At 40.3% G+C, this 21,622-nt stretch overlaps 1 protein-coding gene across 1 annotated transcript in view; it reads left to right on the top strand.

The window, feature by feature from the left end:
- The window catches only part of ENTREP1 (endosomal transmembrane epsin interactor 1), a 38,583-nt gene that overhangs the window by 1,371 nt on the left and 15,590 nt on the right, over positions 1-21,622 (top strand). Inside the window, exons 2-6 of the mRNA XM_077344845.1 lie at positions 491-547; positions 9,559-9,669; positions 11,488-11,616; positions 13,189-13,296; positions 13,422-13,555. Coding sequence (XP_077200960.1) covers positions 491-547; positions 9,559-9,669; positions 11,488-11,616; positions 13,189-13,296; positions 13,422-13,555 — 539 coding nt within the window. The remainder of the gene's footprint in view (positions 1-490; positions 548-9,558; positions 9,670-11,487; positions 11,617-13,188; positions 13,297-13,421; positions 13,556-21,622) is intronic.

Below are 21,622 nucleotides of genomic sequence, written 5' to 3'. Positions count from 1 at the left end.
TATCTCTATGTAGGCTTGATATGGGGCAGCAGACACAGCTATTTGTTTGATGTTTGCATCCATGATAGTATTGGATTTAATAGTTCAGTCCTGCAAAAATAATGGCATGCTATAGCTGGTGTTGTAATTTCTTCCTTTCTGTAAATCTGCTGTAGTTACATATAATTGGTTCATTGTGAGAATCTCAGATCGTTTTTGCAGTTGTCTGTATTCTCAGTAGAATTTGCTTCATATAGCAGTGTTGGCACCTGCTTATGTGCCTTATATTTATTTCTCTTTCTGTCCTTTAGCATTACAAATCTTACTTGTTGCTGCACACAAGGCATTGTTGGGTCATGTCTGGAGCATGTATTTGTTGTCAGTATGACTGGAAAGAGTTCGTTGGAGTCCTTTTTTTACAACTGTATAATTCTAAAAATATTTAGCATATAAATGGTAGGTAATGAGCTAGTAGGGCAATCAGTTCACAATCTTTTTTTTATTGTTGCAGGTAATTTTATCAGGGATTATAGGATTAACAACATGGAAGAGACCAATGATACTTTTGGTATGTGTTGGTTAACATGATTATATTTATTAAACATAATAATGGAAAGCATGCTGCAAGATTTTCTTGATACAGTAGCACTGTTTAAACTGATTTGCTTGCTTCTAAACTGATTTGCTTGCTTATAAAAATAGAAATAACTATTTTTATAAGACCATGTAAAGAGAGCTATATTTTTAATGCTACCATGTTAGCAATTAAGGATTTTATGACTGCATTTAGAAGGGATGGTGTGTGATGTTCATTCCAGATGGATAGCCCTGTTAATCTGCAGCAACAAAATAAAACAAAATTTATTCCAGCATAAGTTTTCATTAACCACCATTCACTTCAATATATGCATAGATTAATGTGTTTATATTAAAGCTGAGCAACAGATAGGCAGGGGTGGAGAAAGTTACAAACGGTGGCCAGATTAGAACAAGATCCATTCCAAAGAATAATCAGTCCACTCAGTAGATGAGGAAACTCCTAATAGTGGGCTTACCCAAATACAAACTCCTGGAGATTATATATGAGGAATTATAATGCACTTTACTATATGGACTACGATGGGACTTTGTGCTGTATACTCTCCAGGAAAATGCTGGACTACCTGGTCAGCATCTTGTACTATAAAAGAAGAGAAACAACAAAAACTCACCTGAACTGGTATTTTGAACTAGCTCTGCAGGTAAAAAGTGAAAATTCCTGAAATTTTGAGTTCAGGGTTTTTCTGAGGGTGTTTTAAATGGAAATGCAGTTATCCTCCTATCAAGCCTAAACTCATTTTACTGACCTAACAACATAAAGTTATTTATTACTTAAACATATAAAAGTGTAAAATTTAGCATAATTATGGTATTTAAAATGATGATTTTTCTAAAGTTTTTTAAAATGCAAATATACCTAAATCTTGAGAAAGAGTTACAAATTACTGTGTAGTGTGCCATTTTAGGTGCCTTAGTATCTGTTCTGTTCCACAGGGATGGAATTCCATTTTCCAGACACCTGCACAAGAAATGCTTTCTTAATGGGGCTTCTCTCTCCTTTGCTGCAACTGAACTTCATTTTCCTCCTTGTTATTTACGTGTAGCCCTACAATCCCTCACCAGAGCTCCATTTAAACTTTTACAGAAAATCTCCTTGAAGTATCTTACACTCAAGGTTCTGTTCCTGGTTGGCTTCCATGAGCACACAGTATCAAGACTGAATGAATTATGTATTTATTTATTTAATTTATTACAGTTAATTTATTACAGTTAATTTATCCTATGGTATGTTGAATAGGATTGGAGAGAGGACCGCTCTTTGCGGGACTCTGCATATGAATTGGTGGCAGCTTGAAGATCTCTCCCCTAGTGCTACCCTCTGTCCACGACCCCAGAGAAAGGTGATCAGCCATTGGAGGGCTGTCCCTTAATTCTAGCATTGGTGAGGCGGTGCCTTGGTCCAAATGGCGACGGAGGTCATCCATCAGGGCAACTAGTGCTGTTTCTACCCCATGGCCAGGCCGGAAACCTGGCTGGGATGGGTCTAGGACTGAAGCTTCTTCCAGGAATGCTGATATTTGGTCCGTGACAGACCTTTCAATCATTTTTTTTCCAGGAAATTAGGTGCAAAACGGGTTGATAGTTGTCAGGCTCTCTCAGGTCCAGAGTTTTTTTTCAGTAGTGGACAAACCACTGCTCCTTTTAGCCCCTCCGGGAATTCTCCTGTGGGCTACACATATTCTGCAATGATTATCCTTTGGTTGGATCTCCCACTTGTCCTAGAGGTCAATTGTGACATCAATAACCTTTGACATCGGTGTTCCACTTGAAGTTATCTGCTAGGTGATGAAGTGGGCCTGTATATCTTTGTTTATTAGACACTAGGAGCTCGACATTGTTATCTCGGCTGATAGAGATTTTGGGTGATGGGTGCTTAAGATACTTATATCTGTATTCTTCAGTTGGCAGTAAGCTCTATCCCCTAAACTGACATAGATTTGGAAACATCCCATTGCTCTCACTTTCAGATAAGAATAGAGCCAATGTTCTGTACTCCTAAAAAAAGAACTTCAAAGGGAGACAAATCCAATGTGAAAGTGCTGAACTGGGATTTATGAAGAACCCCAATGAAAAATATTAATAGTATCCTCTTCCCCAGTTTTTAATAAGGACTTTGAATTTCTTTCAATATAGGTACAAATATCTCAAATAACCCACACCTTAAAGATTTCTTTTATTTATTTTTGTATTTATATACCGCCCTTCCCTGAGGCTCAAGACGGTTTACATAAAACTTAGACAACAGTACATGGAACTTAGTTTTTCATAACAACAACAATAATATTAACATTAAAACTATAACAGAGGTAACAGACTATAACAATGCAAACAGGTCCAGAGCAGAACACATGAGTGGATTTTTGGGAGATTGCAGGGGCCCCATAGCTGTTGCTGGTCGCTCAGTCTCAACCAAATGCTTGGCGGAAGAGCTCCCATTTGCAGGCTCTGTGAAACTGTTTGAGCTCCGTCAGGGCCCTGATCTCCTCCAGGTGCTCATTCCACCAGGTGGAGGTCAGGATAGAGAAGGCTCTGGCCCTGGTTGAGGCTAGGCAGGCTTCTTTAGGGCTAGGGATCATTAATAAATTAGTTCAGCTAGAACCCTGTAACTTCCCAGTTGGATCTCTTTAGAATGTTTCATCCTTCATTTTCCATGGTTATTTTTATATTAATCCCATTTTGCCTGTCTGTCAATAGTTGGGAATGGTCCCATACACCTCACTCTGAGTGGATTTAGAAGTCTTTTAATTGGAGCTTGTTTTAAACTGAGCTCTCTGAAACATTACACCCTCTCTGGTTTTCTGTTGTTTGCAGTCTTGGCCTAATGCATGTACATTTCATGCATCTGTTAAAGTGAGACTTGATTTACGAGTTCTTATGCTGGAATAATTTTTCTTTCTGTAAGGTGCTACTGGATTCCTGCTGTGTTTTGTTATGATGTGTTAGTCTCCTTGAAAAACATTTGGATTAAAGAAATGAAAGTTCGTTATTTTGACTTAATGTGATCAGCATACTTGAAATATTTATGCTCATATTTAAACTGTAATCAACTGAACATTTTGATTAAAACCTAATAAATATGGGTTTATGAACATTCCAGATACGGTTTTTAGGACTACTTCTAGTTATAAAACTTCATTAAAATATTAGCATTTTAGCAAGAACTTCATTTTGGAAATGGTGTTTAGTTTACAGATATCCACATTTCAAATCATAATTTCATGTCCTAATTCCCTTGTTATATAGATATACTAGCAAGAAAGCCCATTGCAACCAGGAATGCAATGGGCGCTAGGACCCAGGGGACACCAGGAGGTGCTTTTTTTTCCTGCTGCGTGGAGCTGTGAAAGGCTCCTACAGGGTTTTTTTTTCCTGCTGCTTGGAGCTGGGAAAGGCTCCTACAGGGTTTTGTTTTCTGCTGCTTGGATCTGCGAAAGGCTCCTACAGGGTTTTTTTTTCTGCTGCTTGGAGCTGTGAAAGGCTCCTGCAGGGTTTTTTTTTTCTGCTAGCTCTCGTGGGCGTGCCGGCTTGGAGCTCCTACAGGGGTTTTTTTTCCTGCTGCTTGGAGCTGGGAAAGGCTCCTTCAGGGTTTTGTTTTCTGCTAATTGGATCTGCGAAAGGCTCCTACAGGGTTTTTTTTTCTGCTGCTTGGATCTGCGAAAGGCTCCTACAGGGTTTTTTTTTCTGCTGCTTGGAGCTGTGAAAGGCTCCTGCAGGGTTTTTTTTTTTCTGCTAGCTCTCGTGGGCGTGCCGGCTTGGAGCTCCTACAGGGGTTTTTTTTCCTGCTGCTTGGAGCTGGGAAAGGCTCCTTCAGGGTTTTGTTTTCTGCTGCTTGGATCTGCGAAAGGCTCCTACAGGGTTTTTTTTTTTCTGCTGCCTCTCGTGGGCGCGGCGGCTTGGAGCTCCTACAGGGTTTTTTTTTTCTGCTGCTTGGATCTGCGAAAGGCTCCTACAGGGTTTTTTTTTTCTGCTGCCTCTCGTGGGCGCGGCGGCTTGGAGCTCCTACAGGGGTTTTTTTTTCTGCTGCCTCTCGTCGCGCTAGCGGCGAAAGGCTCCTCCGGGGGTGTTTCTTTTTTTTCTGCAGCTTCTCGGCGGCTGGAGTCTTGTGTTGTGTTTGCGGCGGGGGCTTCCTTGGGGCCGGCCTGACGCGGTGAGAGACGCTTCGCGCCTCTCACCACGTCAGGCCGGGAGCAACTGCGAGCCGCGCTGAGCGCGGCTCGCAGTTGCTGGGGCTGGGAATCGGAGGGACCAATCGGCAGGCGCTTCGCGCCTGCCAATTGGTCCCTCCGATTGTCTGTCGTGAGGAAGGGTCCAATTCGGACCCTTCCTCATCACGGACAGAGCCCTCCTCAAGGCCCCTTAACCATTTATTTAGTCCGTGGCGCCCGCGGCGCCACGGGCGGTGTACAGATATAGATCAAGATCTAATTATTTTTAATATATATTCAACTAAAATTATGAAGGATCATTTGATGATGACTACGTTTTCAAGAGCGATAGAAGTATATATAAAATCTTACTAATCTATTTCTCAAACATAGGTAGATCTGCAGATAACTAATCCACAGATTGGGCCCACACTGAGATAAAAGGAGATTTTTCTTCAGATTTGGGGACCTCAGATTTGCAGAGAAATCTGAAATTTGTAAAAAATTACATGTGCGGGTTAAATCCCTCCTCCCCAAATCCCCAAAGTTTTGTCTGCACATGTGAGGTGAAGCACCCTAATCTCCCTCTAGGGTTAATGTGAATATTACAAAGTCTGTCTGCAGGTGTTCATTATTTGAGACTTCCTGCAATAATTACCATTGTTATCTCTGACTGGACACAGGAATGCAGTAATTAGGCCCATTTGAGAGAACCTGTGCTCAATTGTATAACTGGATGGGGGGGGGGGAATGAGGAGCAGTTGCCAGATCTTCTGCAAAGTTACTCAGAAGAAGATCCCTGATTGGACCAATGACACCACCTGATGCTGTATGATAAGGGCATAGGCCACAGAGTGTCATGCTAACACCATGCTACTGTGCTTAGATATGTTATGCTTTCCCATAATGGACCGTAAAGTATAAAATGCTTTTATACTAATGTGTGGACTTTATGCTGCAGGAGGTTTGTCATTTAATACCAAGGCGTTCAGTGTGCTAGATAGAAAGTTTGCTTATTTGGTTTTCTTGTTGCTAAGCTATAGAGACTGTATTGTATAGTTAATTCTTTTAATAATTTAATAAATCTTTATATAATTTTACAAGGTTTGGTTTTCTTTTGTGTATCCAGCCTCAAGGAATCACAGACTTGGGGAATTGTTCAGGGATTCCACACAGGGGAACAATAACCCCGGGGAACCCAGGTTTGGGTCTCTGACAGTGCATGTGCAGAAAATGATCCTATCTCTGCTACAGTATCAGCGGTGATAGGGCAACTATAATGGGTCAACGTACAGCCATGCTGGACTAGCCAGCATCATTTTGGTGTGTATGTGTGTTTGGGAGGGGTGGCGGCATCCTGGTGGCAGAAACTTTAAAGCTGGAGGGCTTCAGGAGTTTCAGCAGGCCTGGTGACAGAAGCCTGGAGCTATTCTGGGCTCACTGCCATCATTGTTGGTAATGGGGATTGAGAGCATGGTAGCCTAGCAGTAGTGGCTGCAACAGTGGAAGGGGCAAGAGGGGATATTTGCAGGAGGGGATCCCCTCCCTCTCTCAGCTGGCACTGACAGGGGAAAGAGGAAGGAGGAATCCCTCCACTAATATCACAGATCCTCACTTTTATATAATTATTTGTGTGAAAGATGATATGTAAAGTCTGTTTCAAATTTCACCTCTGCCATGAACTCACTCAGGTCCGTGCATGCACGTTTGTGCCGGTGGCTACACTTCCCTTCCCCCCCCCCTCCTGCAGCAAAAAGCTTGCTGGGCCGCAAGCTAATCGGCCGCTTTGGCGGCCGATTTGCTCGCGGCTTGGCGAGCTTCTCATTGCAGGGAGGGCAGGGAGAGGGAGCCACAGGCCGCTGCCAAAGCTCCCGTGGCCTGGCACTGGGCTGCGGATCAGGGATTGAGGACTCTAGGCAGGATTTGAGAGCTACCCTGGAGACTTGAGAACCACCATGCCCCCCTGTATGACCCTGATTCAAACCCTGTGTCTAATTTTGTATATGTGTACACATGTGTGTACCAGTGTAGGACACACTTTTAAATATGAGATGAAATGGCTGTAGTTCACAAAAACCTCAAATCACAATAAATCGTTTGTAAGTAAATTAGTAAGAAATCCATTTAAGTTTACCCTTGTACCTTTATCTCGCTTAAAATAGGGGCAAATTGGTTACATAATGATGCTGGATGAGAAGTACTGGGCAGGTTGGTTTTGCTGACATATTTTTTAAAAATAATATATAATTTGTTATATAATATGTAGCTTAATGTTTATAGTAGCAAAGTAACATTTACAAAAGGTGTCCCCCAGTACAACCACCACCAATTCCAGAACAGTATTTAAAATATAATTAAATCTAATAGGGGGGTTCTAACTTTTGTTCTACATGTATAACTGCCAAAATATATTACTATTCTATTACCATGCATGTAAGGGGAAGCATCCTTTTACTAGTTTAATAGATTATGGAAAATAATCTATTATTAACTCCCTTACCCCTACTTCTGTTCATAATATTAACAAGGGTTTGCTGTTTTGCTGCTAAGTATGTTCTGAGTTGCTAGCCAGGAATATGAAGTAGTAGAGACTAAGACTGACAAATTAAAGATGGAGGAAACTGTGGGAGGTGGGAGGTGGAATTAAGCCATGTCATGAAAGGAAGAAAGTGAAATTAAGGAGAAGAGTGTAGAAAAAAGGAAGCAAAATAAAGAAGAGGAATGTTTTTTATTTTCTGCAACATACTAACAAGGAAAAACTGACAGAGCAGATAAAATCACAGAGCTGGGTGCAAAGAAAGGAAGAAGAAAACAGACTGCTGAAAACAACTTTATTAGGAAGCTGCAGCCTGTAGCAGCCATGAGGTCTTTTGGCTGGTCTTGCCTTGCTCCAGGGCAGATTTGGTCGATGGATTTAGCAGCAACTGAGAGGTCTACTAGTGAACTTTGCAGAAAGGTACTGGGTCCAGAAAGCAGTTATTTCTGTCTGCTGTGCTCCGCCGTACATGTACTCCTGGTAGCTGTAGTGCAAAACTGCATAAATAGAATTCTAAATTCTAAATAGAATTCTAAATAATGTATTAAATTGTAAATAAATACCATCTGCTTAAGCAGTTTCTGCCATGCAAGAAACTGTGTATTTAGTGTAATAATATCTTAATACATATTAATAAATCTGAAAAGCAGACGCTTCAAATGTTACATGAACAATAGAATAAAGTATGTCAGGTGGTCCTTATCCACTCACTGGAAATAGCACACCTACAAAGTTCATGGCCTGTTCATCATTATAATTCCTTCCCATTTGTTGCTGTTCTGCTTGGGCTTTTATTATTCCTAGTTTACCAAGATCTGCCTTCTTTTTCTGCCCATAGATTTGCCATTTACCAAAGTAATTCAGCAACTGAACCTTTGTCACATGTGAGATGGAACTAGGTAATTGTACAGAACAGTGGGGAAATAATGTGCAATTTTTACTTAGATATAGGTAGCCTATTTCTGCTGGACCTAAATATTCTGTCAACACATTGGTTTTGAAGTTAGCATCCTGAAGTTAGCCAGTTTGGTGTAGTGGTTAGGAGTGTGGACTTCTAATCTGGTGAGTCGGGTTTGATTCTGCGCTCCCCCACATGCAACCAGCTGGGTGACCTTGGGCTCGCCACAGCACTGATAAAGCTGTTCTGACTGAGCAGTAATATCAGGGCTCTCTCAGCCTCACCCAACCTCACAGGGTGTCTGTTGTGGGGAGAGGAAAGGGAAGGCGAATGTACCTTTGGGTAGAGAAAAGCAGCATATAAGAACCAACTCTACTTCTTCTTCCATGGCAAGCAGCACTGCCATCTTGCCTCTTGGACCAGAATGAGAGTTTGTGATTGAGATGGCAAATGGTTGCTGCTGCTTTTTATTTGCCTAAGAGTGAGCAATTGCAATATGGAAATGCAGTTCCTATTTCTTAGTCATCTCTCCCACTGGACCAATCTCCACTACTGCCCAGAAAGAGAACAGGTGACAGCAAGAATGATATGGACCCATAAGAGATGTCTTGTCTGAACGGGCTAGAAGTTGACATAAGATCCCAACCAGATCCTGAATTGTAGTGCTGTTCCAAGTAGTTTGCTAATGAATTCATCATGCTTAAATACAGTAATGCAATTTACTTATTAACTTGAGATATTTGTATTTGTCACACACAGGAACATTGGTAAAAGTAATGCCATGCCTTGGAACCAGATAATTATAAAAAAGGCTGAGGAGAAAGTTTCATTGAATGATTTGTCTTAGATTTTAGACTCCTACTGTCAGGAGACTTTTGAAAGCACCTAGTTGCACGGTTTCACTATGCAAGTACCCCACCTGATCTCTCAACGAAATAAAAGTATGTTAGGTTAACAGTGTGTTCTATTTGTGGTAGCAAGGAGAAAGTAAGATTCCATCTGAACCCTTCAAATGTGCCTGTGTCCTTCATAGAGTTTAGGGTATCTTTAACATCTTTCTCCTATTGCAATATAAATTTAGAAACTCATCTATGGATTTCATAATACTGAATGCACTGAAAAATAATATAACAAAAGAGATTATTAAAATTCTGTAATCACCATTTAAAAGTTCCCATAATAATAAACTTGTCAATAATTTGATGCAGTAAGAATATATTAAAATGACTATATGTATTTTCAAATAGGGCTATGAAAGAAAGAAATAACAATGAACTAAGCAGAATTTATAGTACTTCAGAGAAGAAAATAAAGGCAATTATTTGAGTACGGTTGACAATGTAGCATGTTTTCATAGACTGCTTTCAATGTCTCATGTTTTGTTTTTATTTTTGTTACAGGTTAATTTATTCGTTTTGCTTTCTGTTATCTGCATTCTCTTGAACCTGGCGGGATTTATTCTTGGTTGTCAAGGTGCTCAGTTTGTATCCAGTGTACCTAGATGCACTCTGGTGAGGAGACATTTTACCCAGATAACACTGAGATACCATAGCTGACAGTATGTATCATTAGGGATGGGCACAAACCAGCTCACAAGCCAGAATTCGGCATGGATGTGGGTTGTTTCAGAGCTCCACAAACTGATGTTCAAGGATGTTCAAGCCTTCCATGTTCAAGCCTTCCATGAACATTTACTGGACTTTTTTTTGGTTCAGCTGTTTGGCCCATTCAAACCTAACAGCTCACCTATTCGATTTAAATGGCTGGCAGCCATTTCAGCCTGATGTATGTGCCTGCCCTGCTGTTAGAGGAAATAAAACAAACTGGTGAAATGGCTGTCAGCGTATTTTAATGGACCCACCCACCCCACTGTTAGGTTGAAATGGCTGTGAGCTGTGAGTCATTTTACCAGTCGATTTTGATTCTCTCTGCTTTGAAGCAGGAAAAACAACACTGACCAGTGAATTGGCTGCCAGCCATTTCAACCTCCCAGCTGACAGACACACCTGCCCTGCTGTTAGGTTGAAATGGCTGCCCATCAGCTGTTAGGTTTATTGACTCACAGCCATTTCAGTCTATCAGTTTTGCTCCCCACCCCCTGCTTCAAAGCAGGGAGGAGCAAAACAAACATTTAAAATGTCTAGGATCCATTTAACCTATATTGGGCAATCCCCTGCTGGGAGAAAGGGGGATCCGAACTCATAGGTTCAGACTGCAGATTTTTGGCTTAGTTCAGGGTTTGGGCCCCCAAACCAAACCAGATTTTGGGAATTCATGCCCATCCTTTCCTGTCAGACACCTCTTTATTAACCTTAGATTTCTCTGAAATGTAAAGATTGCAAATCAAAACTGCAAAGCAAAATCCTATCTCTCATAGTGATTAATGATCCTGTATTCTTTCTTTCTTCAAATTCATCCTCATCTTTCCCATAAGTCTGGTTTACTTGTTTGTTCTCATCCCCATCTTGCCTGAAATGTTAGGAAGAAATAATGCATGAGGCCATCACTGAAAATAGCATGATAATTTCTCCCCTTCTTTCCTTGAAACATCTGTAATATCATAATCTGTCTCCCTCAATTCCATATAATTCCCACTTCTGGGTGAAATGAGTATCAAATGTTATGATGAGGACCAAGTGATGCTATATGTTGCAGGAGTCACAAGGATGATGTTTTAATGGTTTTGCTGTCAGTAAATGCAACTTCAGTTTCTCATGGTCATCTCATGTGCTTGCCTCTTCCCCCTATTCCTTACATTGTTTCCCTACTGTGAACATTTATATTATATACTCCTTGGGAGTAGGAACTTGCATATCTCACAACATATGAAACTGTGGGTAAAGTGTTATCTGTAATATAGTGTTGCATAAAAATGTGTAACTGTAATACAATAACAGGAGAACCGGTTGGTTTTATACAAAGTAAAAGCAACACTGGTAAAAACAACCAACCATGTACATTTGAATTCCAGTTTTTAAACACAAACATGTATATACTCACATATGTACTTACTTGAACAGACTTTAAAACATAATAATGAATATAAATGTAATACATGTATTAGGCATAAAGCACAAATATTTGACAAATGTTGTAGTTTATCTGCACAAGAAATATCTTTCCTTACATGTACCAGCCATATAGACCCTTATATAATAGTATTCTCTGACAGTTTCTAGAAATGACAGGAATTTTTAAAGTTGAGTTTTTTTGCTACATTTAGGCAGATTGTGTAGTAGGAAAATAATACATTTTATAGGTGTGTTGTAAAATGCCTGAACTTTTAAATTGCCAATTTGAAATTCTCATTATGTTCTTCAATACTAAAGGCTGATGTAGGTGAAAGTAAATTTTGTTTCTGCTGTGAAGAGTTTCTGCCAGTAAAATGCTCAGAGAAAGAAAATGCATTGAAGCTGTATCCTGTCCAGTCATGCAATGCTGTTCACCTTCTCCTCAAGGTAAACTAATTCTTATTAGAAATGGCACTGTGCTAAATAAAGCGCAACATTAAACATTCAGTGTAGCTTTGTGTGATTCCTTGCTGTATAGTAATCTCAACTTCTTTCTTTCTTTCTTTCTTTCTTTCTTTCTTTCTTTCTTTCTTTCTTTCTTTCTTTCTTTCTTTCTTTCTTTCTTTCTTTCTTTCTTTCTTTCTTTCTTTCTTTCATATAAAATGGGTAGGGAAGAATTTACAAGAACAGCCAACGTATAAAGTCTTAACCTATACAATGATGGAAAGATATCCCACATTTAGGTCAAAACAAGAGACAGCTCACCGATCTGTCCTTATTTTCAACTGTCTTGAGTGTCATGGAATTAGATTCCTTTACAGATCACACCCATGTTTGGAAATAGATGGCAATGTAATGTGAGAACCAGAATGTATGAATCTGTCTCTGAAAGAATGACTGTGAACTCTGGATTAGCTTGTGCAGCCTTGGACCATCTTTCAGAAATAGACTTGGACCATCTGACATGGTTATGACTGAGAAATGGGCCTTGTGTCATAAAAGAGCAACATGAGAAGCAATCCTAATATAGTGTACAAGCAAGTCTTTAGAAATAATCGTAACCTTAACAGTTATTTTAAGGTGAAAGAAACCTTTCTAATAGTTGCAGTAGCAATTAGAAACATGCACATTGATAAAGTTGTCTATAATGGAACAAAAATTAGGTTGAGATGCTTACAAATAAAAAGAAAGCATAAAGATTATACACAAAAGGTGTATGATTCTGGAGAATATAAGCAAAATTCAGGGAAATATTATGATAAAACGGTAGCTTGTCTAAATGTGATCTTGCATTTGTGAGTAAAAAGATTAACATTGTCTGTTTGTTTGTTTATATTAGCCTTTATTAACCGCCATTCCCAGATCAACCGGCTTGTGGCAGTTTACATTCTATGTAAAAAACAGCAAAATACAATAAAATTACAATAAGACACTAGCAATGAGATCCCCTCACCTCCTCCCCCCATCCATACCCAGCAACAACCCCTACTACGGCCCTAACCACTGCCCAGATGTCCAGCAGAAGGCCTAAGCCAGGAGGGACCCGATCTTCCATCATCTATCATCATTACTGTTTCTCCATATTCTAAACAGCATGATAAAAAGTCTCCATATTCTAAACAGATGTAAATTACTGATTGACTACTTCTATTCTTGGAAGTCAAAAGGATTAATTTCTTATATAGGTGCTTATGTGCTTCCTATAATACATTCAAAATTTAAAACTTGTGTTCAATGGAAAGGCTCTGTGTCTCAGTGATATAGCATCTACTTTGTATGTAGAAGGTCTAAGGTTCAATCCCTCCCATCTCTAAATAAAGGATCAGGCAGAAGATGATCTGACAGACTTTTGCCTGAGACCCTGCAGAGCCCTTGCTACCGAGAGTGGACAAAACTGACCCTGAGGGATCAGTAATCTGACTTTGTATAAGGCAGCTTTACATATTCGTTGTTCTTATATATCTTTATGGTTCACACTCGCATACATTTATTACTCTTACTATTCTGTTTTTCTTACAGAAAGTGCTCTTTGCTCTCTGTGCTATGAATGCCTTGACCACAACTGTGTGTTTAGTAGCAGCTGCCCTACGTTACTTGCAGATATTTGCAACAAGAAGAACCAGCTCAGTAAGTGAGTGTAAGACAAAGTTTTTAAACAGCAGAGATGCAAAAGTCTGTCTTCCATAAAATCTGCTTATGGCTGAAGCCTTCAAAAATGGGGGGAAACAAAACCTCTAAATTTATTTTGTTAGGAAGAAGCCCAAGTTAATGTGGAGGAAGTTGAAGAACAAAGCCACATTTCTGATCCTGAGGATTTTGTGCCACCTGTACCACCTCCCTCATATTTTGCTACATTTTACTCCTGTACTCCTAGGCTGAATCACAGGTAAAACATTGAAATTCTTTGTTTTTAACGTCTGATAAATCTTTGACCAACAGCATTATTAATGTTTCCACTATTCTCAAAGTGATAATTTAGGTATGGCTTTCCCCTCAGTCAAGACTTTCTGTAATTCAGGACTGGGTGCAAGCTATACTTTTGTGATTTTCATTTAAGACCTTACTGACAGTTGATGATGGGTAAGAGAAATGCGGTGATTAGTTAAAGTTCGGATATTCTAACGTAATTGCTTTGAGTCAGGATGGGAACTGATATCAGAATATTTTGCCCCAACTGGTTAATGTCTCATGTGAAGCACAAAGCAGGATAGACTGATTGGTTTCTTACCTCACTACGTGTGCTTGACTTCAGTCAGTCCTTACATATGTATTCTCACCAATCCCCCAGAAGGGCTATATATCCTCTTTATTTTAAAACGTTGATTTAAATTTCAAAACAACTTTAAAGTGTACCTTCCTGAGTAGTATAAACTAAATATAATTTCTTAATTAATAAATTGCTAAACATTTATATTTAATTTGTACCAAAATTGTACCAGATATGCAATATACCCTGAAATTAATGTTTTTGTTACATATGTTGGGGTAATTATGCACTGGGGTAATTACGCATATAGAAAAACACATTTTATTTTGAAACAGGAGTTTTTGTTCTGTTGTATGCCAGTACATATTCAAGGAATTGCTTTGTGGGCTGAATGTCTATTGCTGTCTGGAAGTAATAGTGTTAGTTACTGGATTAAACAATGTGTGTTTTGATGAGATGGAAATTAAACATTCATGTTGTAGAATTAAAATTTTAGAACTGAGTAAATATGTGTGCTTCAGTAGTTAGGCATAAAAAAGTATAGATTACTGTACCCAGGATCTTCTTGAGCCAGGGGCTGGGTTGTAATGCATGTATTAATTTCCAATCCCTGGTTCTCAGTATCAAAACCACAATAATACATAAAGTACACGATCTTCTATGCCATTTTATATTGTATGGTTAGAAATCATAAATCATTTTTATCTTTTAATTTACATTATTTACTGTCTGCCTTTCCTACTGAGACCTGAAACAGATTATACAATGTAAGTCAATAAAATCAATAGGATACGACAACCAATAAACAGTGCAATAGGATTTCGGTGCAGAAATTAAAACTAAATAAAAATATGGAAACAAAGCTGAAACAGCAAACTATTGATATGGCATTTTAAATGAAGCAAAAATTCCATAATGGTTCATAACCAACAGATAGTATGGTAGTATAGTCCACTGTCTAATTCTCCCTTAGTCAATTCTGTTATGATGATGATTTTAGTCATTCAGTCAAGTCCGGCTCTTGGTGATCCTATGGCACAACTGCTGCCACAATCTCTGATCCTGCACTGCTTCTTTTAGTTGTGTAATGTGGCCAGTGTCCATCTTGATCGTGTCCAACCGCCACGCTCTCTGTCAGCCTGGTTTCCTTTTTCCACTGACCAATCCTAGCATGATTAATCTGTCCATTGAGTTGGATCACATGATATGGCCATAATGAGCAACCAGAGTTTCGTGATTTTGCCTACCTATATCAGGCTTTATGCGCTTTAGTATTTCCTTGTTTGTGACTTTTTCCATCCATGAAATCTGCAGAACCCTTCTCCAATATCAGAGTTCAGTTCCATTGTAGTAAAATCCTACTCTGTAAAATTGCTCTCCTGAATAATTCAGTTTTATATCATTTGTGAAATGCCAGGAACATGGAACCTTTCTTGACCTCATCTGGTAGGCCATTTCATAAGGTGGGAGCCACAACAGAGAATGCATTTGTATGGGCAGTTGTTGATCCTGCCCATTTGCAGGTTGGCCTTGGTCAGATGTCACAGTGGAGCGTAGACAGACAGGCGGTCCTGGAGATATGAGAGACCAAGCTATGAAGGGCTTATATGTGATAGCCAGTACCTTGGTAACTGATGTGCACCCAATGGAGTGATTGCCAAATAGGGCTGGTATGCATGCTTCTAGTACTAGGTAATAATCAAGCTCCAGCGTTCTGCACCAATTCTTCAAACCTGATTTTGGTGGGAGACCTATGTATCATATATTGGAAAAATCTAGTCTCAGTGCTATCATAGTGTTGATCCTGGTGCCCAGATTGGCTGAGGCAAGGTAGAGGCTTTCTTCCAAGCTAAATTGAATTGCTGGAAAGTGGGAAGTTTTGCAGCTGCATTAATGTGCTTTGCCAGAAGTAAAACAGAATAATACCTAATCTGCTAAATCAATGAGAATTAGCTGAACCCCATTGAAAGTGGGGAACACAATGTGCCTCAGTGTGGCATAGTGGTTAAAGAGTGGTGGACTAGCCTGGAAAACTAGCTTTAATTCCCCATTCCTCCACATGCAGCCAGCTCAGTGACCTGCATGTTCTCTTAGATCTGGTCTTGCAGAGCAGTTCTCTTAGAGCACTCTTAGCTCACCTACCTCACAGAGGTACCAACCTGGGCCTGGAGTTCTCCTGGAGTTATACTTTATCTCCAGAGTTGTTGTTAGTAATTCAGTTGTGATCCCATGGCACAGCTGTTATCACGATTCTCCCTCAGCCGTGCAGTGTTCTGGACAGTGTGTATCTTGATCGTGTCCAACCACCGTGTTCTTTGTTTACCTGGTTTCCTTTTTCCACTGACCAATCCTAGTATAATTGCTTTCTCCATTGAGCTGGATTGCATGATACAGCCAAAGTAAGTGAGCTGAGGTTTTGTGATTTTGCCTACCAAAGATATATCAGAAAGTATGTGCTGTAGTGTTTCTTTGTTTGTGACTTTTGTTGCTCCTGGACCCACAGAAGCCTTCTTCAACACCAGAGTTCAAATGACTCAATTCTTCTCTTGTTCGATATTTTTTATCATCCATCTTGCATTTCTGTGTTCGGTTCAAACTCATTGTTGCTCAGTGACCCATTCAGTGTTTTATTTCCATACTGCAAATGCCACTCACATCAATTTGTGATCCAAGAAAAATGAACTCTTGAACGCATTCGATCTCTTCATCATCGATTGTTATTATGACATGTCTGTTTTTTGCAGTGGTCATTATTTTTGTGTTTTTAGTGTTTAAGAAAAGGCCAAATTTCATACCTTCTTCGCTGACCTTTGTGATCAGCTGTTCTAGGCCTTCCTTAGTTTCTGACAGGAAGGTAGTGTAGGGTAGTGTCATGTCGGTCCCAAGCCTGGGTAAATGGGGAGGGTTAAGAAAGACCTAGCAACCTACCTTGTAAAAGTTTTCCCAAGAAAATCCTATGGTACAGCTCTCAAACGAGGTGGTCTTATGGATATGCAGGTACCAGACCATTTAGGACTCTGAAGGTAAGAAACAAAACCTTGAACCAGATTCGTTATGAGAATGCATACAAACAGTATGAACCCTCCTAAACTTTTGTAATCCACATGAAACGTATTATTTTCCTTAGGCGTTCATTTCTTAGCTTGTTTGCTTCACTGCTTGGTAAACACAATGCTTGCTTTTATACATGCTGAGCATTTCAGCTGCTACCTGCAATCTTGTTGTCTTAACAGAACAGAAAATACTAATTAAGTAATTGCTTATTAAGATAACTGTATTAACGCTAAGGCTTGGATAAAAGCTTCCATAGGAAGAATACGGAACAAGAGAAACAAAATAAATATTTCACTAGGTTATGGTGTAATTGCTGCTAAAATAGAATTTCATATCTTCTCTGTGGTGAATTATATATTTTAGTTGTTTTGTTTCACATTTTGTTCAGGATGGAAGACTTGTTTTAGGTTCTTTAATTCTAACAACATAACTGATAATCTCATTTATTCTTGCAACCTCATATTAACTGATAATCCTACATAGTTATCAAGGTTCCAAGGTTCCAAAGTTTAAGTAATTGTGTTGTTTGAAGGCCCATAGTGTAAATATAGCTCAGCATTTAATTGAAGTTGTCTGTGCATTTTAGAAATCAAATTGTTGAATCATAGGATTCTGAGATCTTTAGAGTTATCCACATTTAGTACTTTGATGGAGCACTAAGGAAGTTGTGTTGCTAGACAGTGGAAGGGAATGGTGAACCTCCTCTGCTCCTCTCATGCCTCAAAAATCATAAGTATTGCTGTGTGTTATATTTCACATATTTATTTTTGTTAAATGAAACATATCAACACATAATTACTGGCAGTCTTCAAGCAAAGGTTGGATACACATTTTTCTTGGATGCTTTAGGATGCTTAGGGCTGATCCTGCGTTGAGCAGGGGGTTGGACTGGATGGCCTGTATGACCCCTTCCAACTCTATGATTCTATGATAAACACTAGGGATGGGCACAAGTCAGAACATGAACCTGCTGAAAATAGCCCAGATCATGGCTCACAAACTGGGGGTCATGTGAGCTGTTGGCATGGCCCTCCAATGATCCAGTGATCCTCTACCTGACTGCTGGGTTTGGAGCTTTGTGGTGGGGCTGGGCGTGTCTGCTGCACTGGAGCTTGCACCAGCTCAGCAGACATGCTGGTGTATTAATCACTATTCAAGGAAGTGGAGTGAGCGTGGATTTCTATAGCCCTGAAAACATCAATAAGATGGGCCTTCCAGTGCTGGCAGAAAGCCCTATTCACCAATAAATGGAACTCCCATTCTGCTTTATGGGAGCACAATGGTAAGTTCTGTCCCTTTGGAGGGGGGGGAAGAAAAAATCCAGTGCTTTCGGCTGTGCAGCGAGGGGAGGTGCTTTGAACTGACCTCCACAGATTCCCCCCCCCCCGCACACACACAGCCTGCCAAACAGCTGATCCTGCAGAGAGCTGGCTTTCTACAGCAGCCTTTCTCAACTTTTTAAAACTGAAACATTCTTCAGGCTACAAGAAATCCCATAAGTGCCACAATTGTGCAGAATAGGGTTGGAAAGCATAGCTGTGTACACACCCAGCCTGGGCCCCTCAGTTACCACCCCTTCCAGGCCTATAATTGGCCATTGGGCGGGAGGTCAACATGAAATTTTTAAAAAATAAAAATTAATTAACTCCTACTTATTCAGGAAATCCTTCTAGGGTTGTCAAGAAACCCCAGTATTTTACGAACTCTGATGAGAAAGCCTGGTATACAGGATCAGCTGTTTAGTAGGGTCTCCTGGGCTGCCTGGTTTCACTAGACTCCACCAAAGAGCCCCCCATCCTGGTGGGGGAAGTTAGTCAGAGAAACACCCCCCTGGTGGGGGTGTTAGTCAGAGGGGGGGATTCTCTGAGAATCAACTATTTGTCTGATGATGGGGTGATGGTGGTTCAAGCTGTGTGTCCCCACACAGCCAAACAGCCGATCATGTGGAGTCTTTCTCAGGGATCAGTTTGGGTGGTGCAGGGAGGTGGTTTGAATCAGCCTGCCAGACGGCTCCCCCCAATCCTGGCCTGTACTTGACCACACCACCCTGGCCTGGCACGTCAGAGAAATCACACCAGCGGGGAGGTGGCAGGCAGGAGCTGATCCTGGGGAGAGAAGCCTCTTTGGGGATCAGAAGTTTGTTGGGCGGAGGGGTTTGTACCATCCACATCCACATAGCCCAACAAACAACTGATCCCCCAGAAAGGCTTCTCTGCCTGGAGTTTGGGTGTGTGTGTGTGAACACAGCCCACCAAATAGCTGATCCAGCAGGGAGCACACCCAATAAACAAATATAAGCACAGAAACAGGGAAGAGGGGTCATAAGAGTAGTGAGGGGATGCCAAACAAAACAAAATAACAAATCTAGGGCAAAATCTAATTGAAATATCACAGTGGTCAAGTTCAAAGTCCCCTAGAGATGTAACATTCCTCAAAATTTTGAACCATGGAAATATACCCATTAGTTTTGTACAAATAAATTGTAAATATACTCTGCACTTGAGAGAAAACTACAAGCTGATGCACCGTAGTACATTTACCTTAATTTTTGGTTAGAGATAGCAAAATATTCTCAATTAAGTGTTCAGAATCTTCCCCTGAATGCAGTTTCTGTCATACCTCCTTCCGATCTCTCTCCTAAAAGGTAGGGCAAGATGCTACTTTTTACTCAATCTGCGGGTAAATGCATCACAGTAGTTTGAGAAAGAGACTAAAAGAACCAACTGCATCAAATCAAAAGGACAGCAGAAGGCACATAACTGTCAAGAAGCAATGAAAGCATGTTATCCTCATGAAAATAAGGTATCCTTCTAGTGCAGAGTATATCTTGGATTTAAAAGCTATATATGGCTACAGCATGCCCATCATGTCCTTAAAGGTATTTCATTCATTTTTTTGTAGTATTTCTCCCAAATTTCCAATTTTTCAATTGGAATTTGTTTTAAGGTCTTAGAACACCCCCTCCCACACCCCATTTTTCTGTTTTTCTCTATCCCCCTACCACTTTTACATATCTAGTTCTACCACATGAATTAGAATGTTTACAGGAAATATTGTTGAAGCAATAAAATAATGAGCCAATTGTGGTACACAGTATACCAAAATGAATGTGAATAGTTGTGCTACTAAATATATATCTGCAGTAGAACACTTGTGCTTGCCAAGTATATTTCTGTATAAAGGCTTGACTAAAAAACTCACCATACGTGCCAAAACACGGTTTTGGATGATAAAGTCAGTAAAATAATGCTCTGCCCAAACAAGCCTCATTAAAACAACTTTTAGAGTAGTTTACATTCATATAAAACATTTAAAGCAGTGGTCCCCAACCTTTTTTAGGCTGGGGACCGACAGGGCAACTGCCCCGCCCACGCCTGCGCATGGCGCATGCGCACCCGTGCATGGCGCATGCGTGCCCGCGGCCCTGATTCCCTCTCCCCCCTCCCGCAGTAAGAAGCTTCCCGGGCCGCAAGCTTGCGGCCTGGGAATGTTTTTTACTGTGGGGGGGGGCGGGGAGAGGGAACCGCGGCCCGGCGCCATGGCCTTCGCGGCCTGGCACTGGGCCGTGGCCCACAAGTTGGGGACCACTGATTTAAAGTACATAAAAAACATAAAATATTGGTTAGGAAGGAAGAATCATTGAGGGAATGCCAAACTAAATGAATGAATCTTCACTTTTTGGTGGAGACAGCAACAGAAAAGGACAGATTGCCCCCTCTCAGGTTGCCCCTCACTTAATCTCAGATGGCAGGGGCACCCAAAGCAGGGCCTCTGAATATGACCATAGTTGTCAACAAAAGTTCATTATGTCAGAAAGGTGGAGTTCTTGATGGACTTCATAAATGCAAGGGATAATAAAACTTGAATCATTTGCTCCTTTGCTCATTATCATACTTCACAATCTGCAACCAAAGTTTTGACACGTGAATACTTATAGCAATGCACCTGGCCAAGAGACTTCCACTATGATTATATGTTTGGTAGCATACCTCCTCATCTTCATGTTGATATATAGCTTATCCTAATTATTCATTACTTTCAGAGCTGGGATAGTTTCCCCTGAAGTTTCTTGATTCATGTTGCACAGTGATATGTAAAGTGACCCTCAGGGTAATGTTTGTGGGGGCATCCACCCACATCTTCTTTGTTATCCTGTGTACAATTCATGTGGCATAGATGCTTACTTTTAAAACACATCCCAGAACAAGTAAACAACAAACTAGTAGCCTGATGTACTTTGGTGCATCACTAGATTGCTCTGCAGCCAACTTTATTTTTGTAAGTGCTTTTTCTTTTGTCCTTCTATCTGAGGCAATAAATTATATTGGATCACAGTCTCTTACAGTATTAGGGAGAAGCAGTAGCAGATATGGACTCACAAAGAGAAAGTGGAAATAACCTGATCTAATGGAAAATAAATTGATTTTCTAGAGTGAAAGTCTAATCAAGTGCTGGCTGTCCTTGCCCCCACACTCAGTCTGACTGATATTCCATGAGTCATTGCTACAGGAACTTCCACCATCAAAATAGAATCAAGGAGTGAAGAACAAAATTAAATGAACATTCACTGAAAGACTGAACGGGAAATGGCGCTTGTTCTTTTTTCTAGCCTCACTTAGATGAGAGATGTTGTTGTTTTAAGTCAGTTTCCTTGCTTTGTATCTTCACTTGGCTCCTGGGGTTTATTTTTAA

Source organism: Paroedura picta, chromosome 7, assembly GCF_049243985.1.
Source record: "Paroedura picta isolate Pp20150507F chromosome 7, Ppicta_v3.0, whole genome shotgun sequence".
In the NCBI taxonomy this organism is placed as follows: Eukaryota; Metazoa; Chordata; class Lepidosauria; order Squamata; family Gekkonidae; genus Paroedura; species Paroedura picta.
This window is presented reverse-complemented; position numbering and strand designations above follow the sequence as displayed.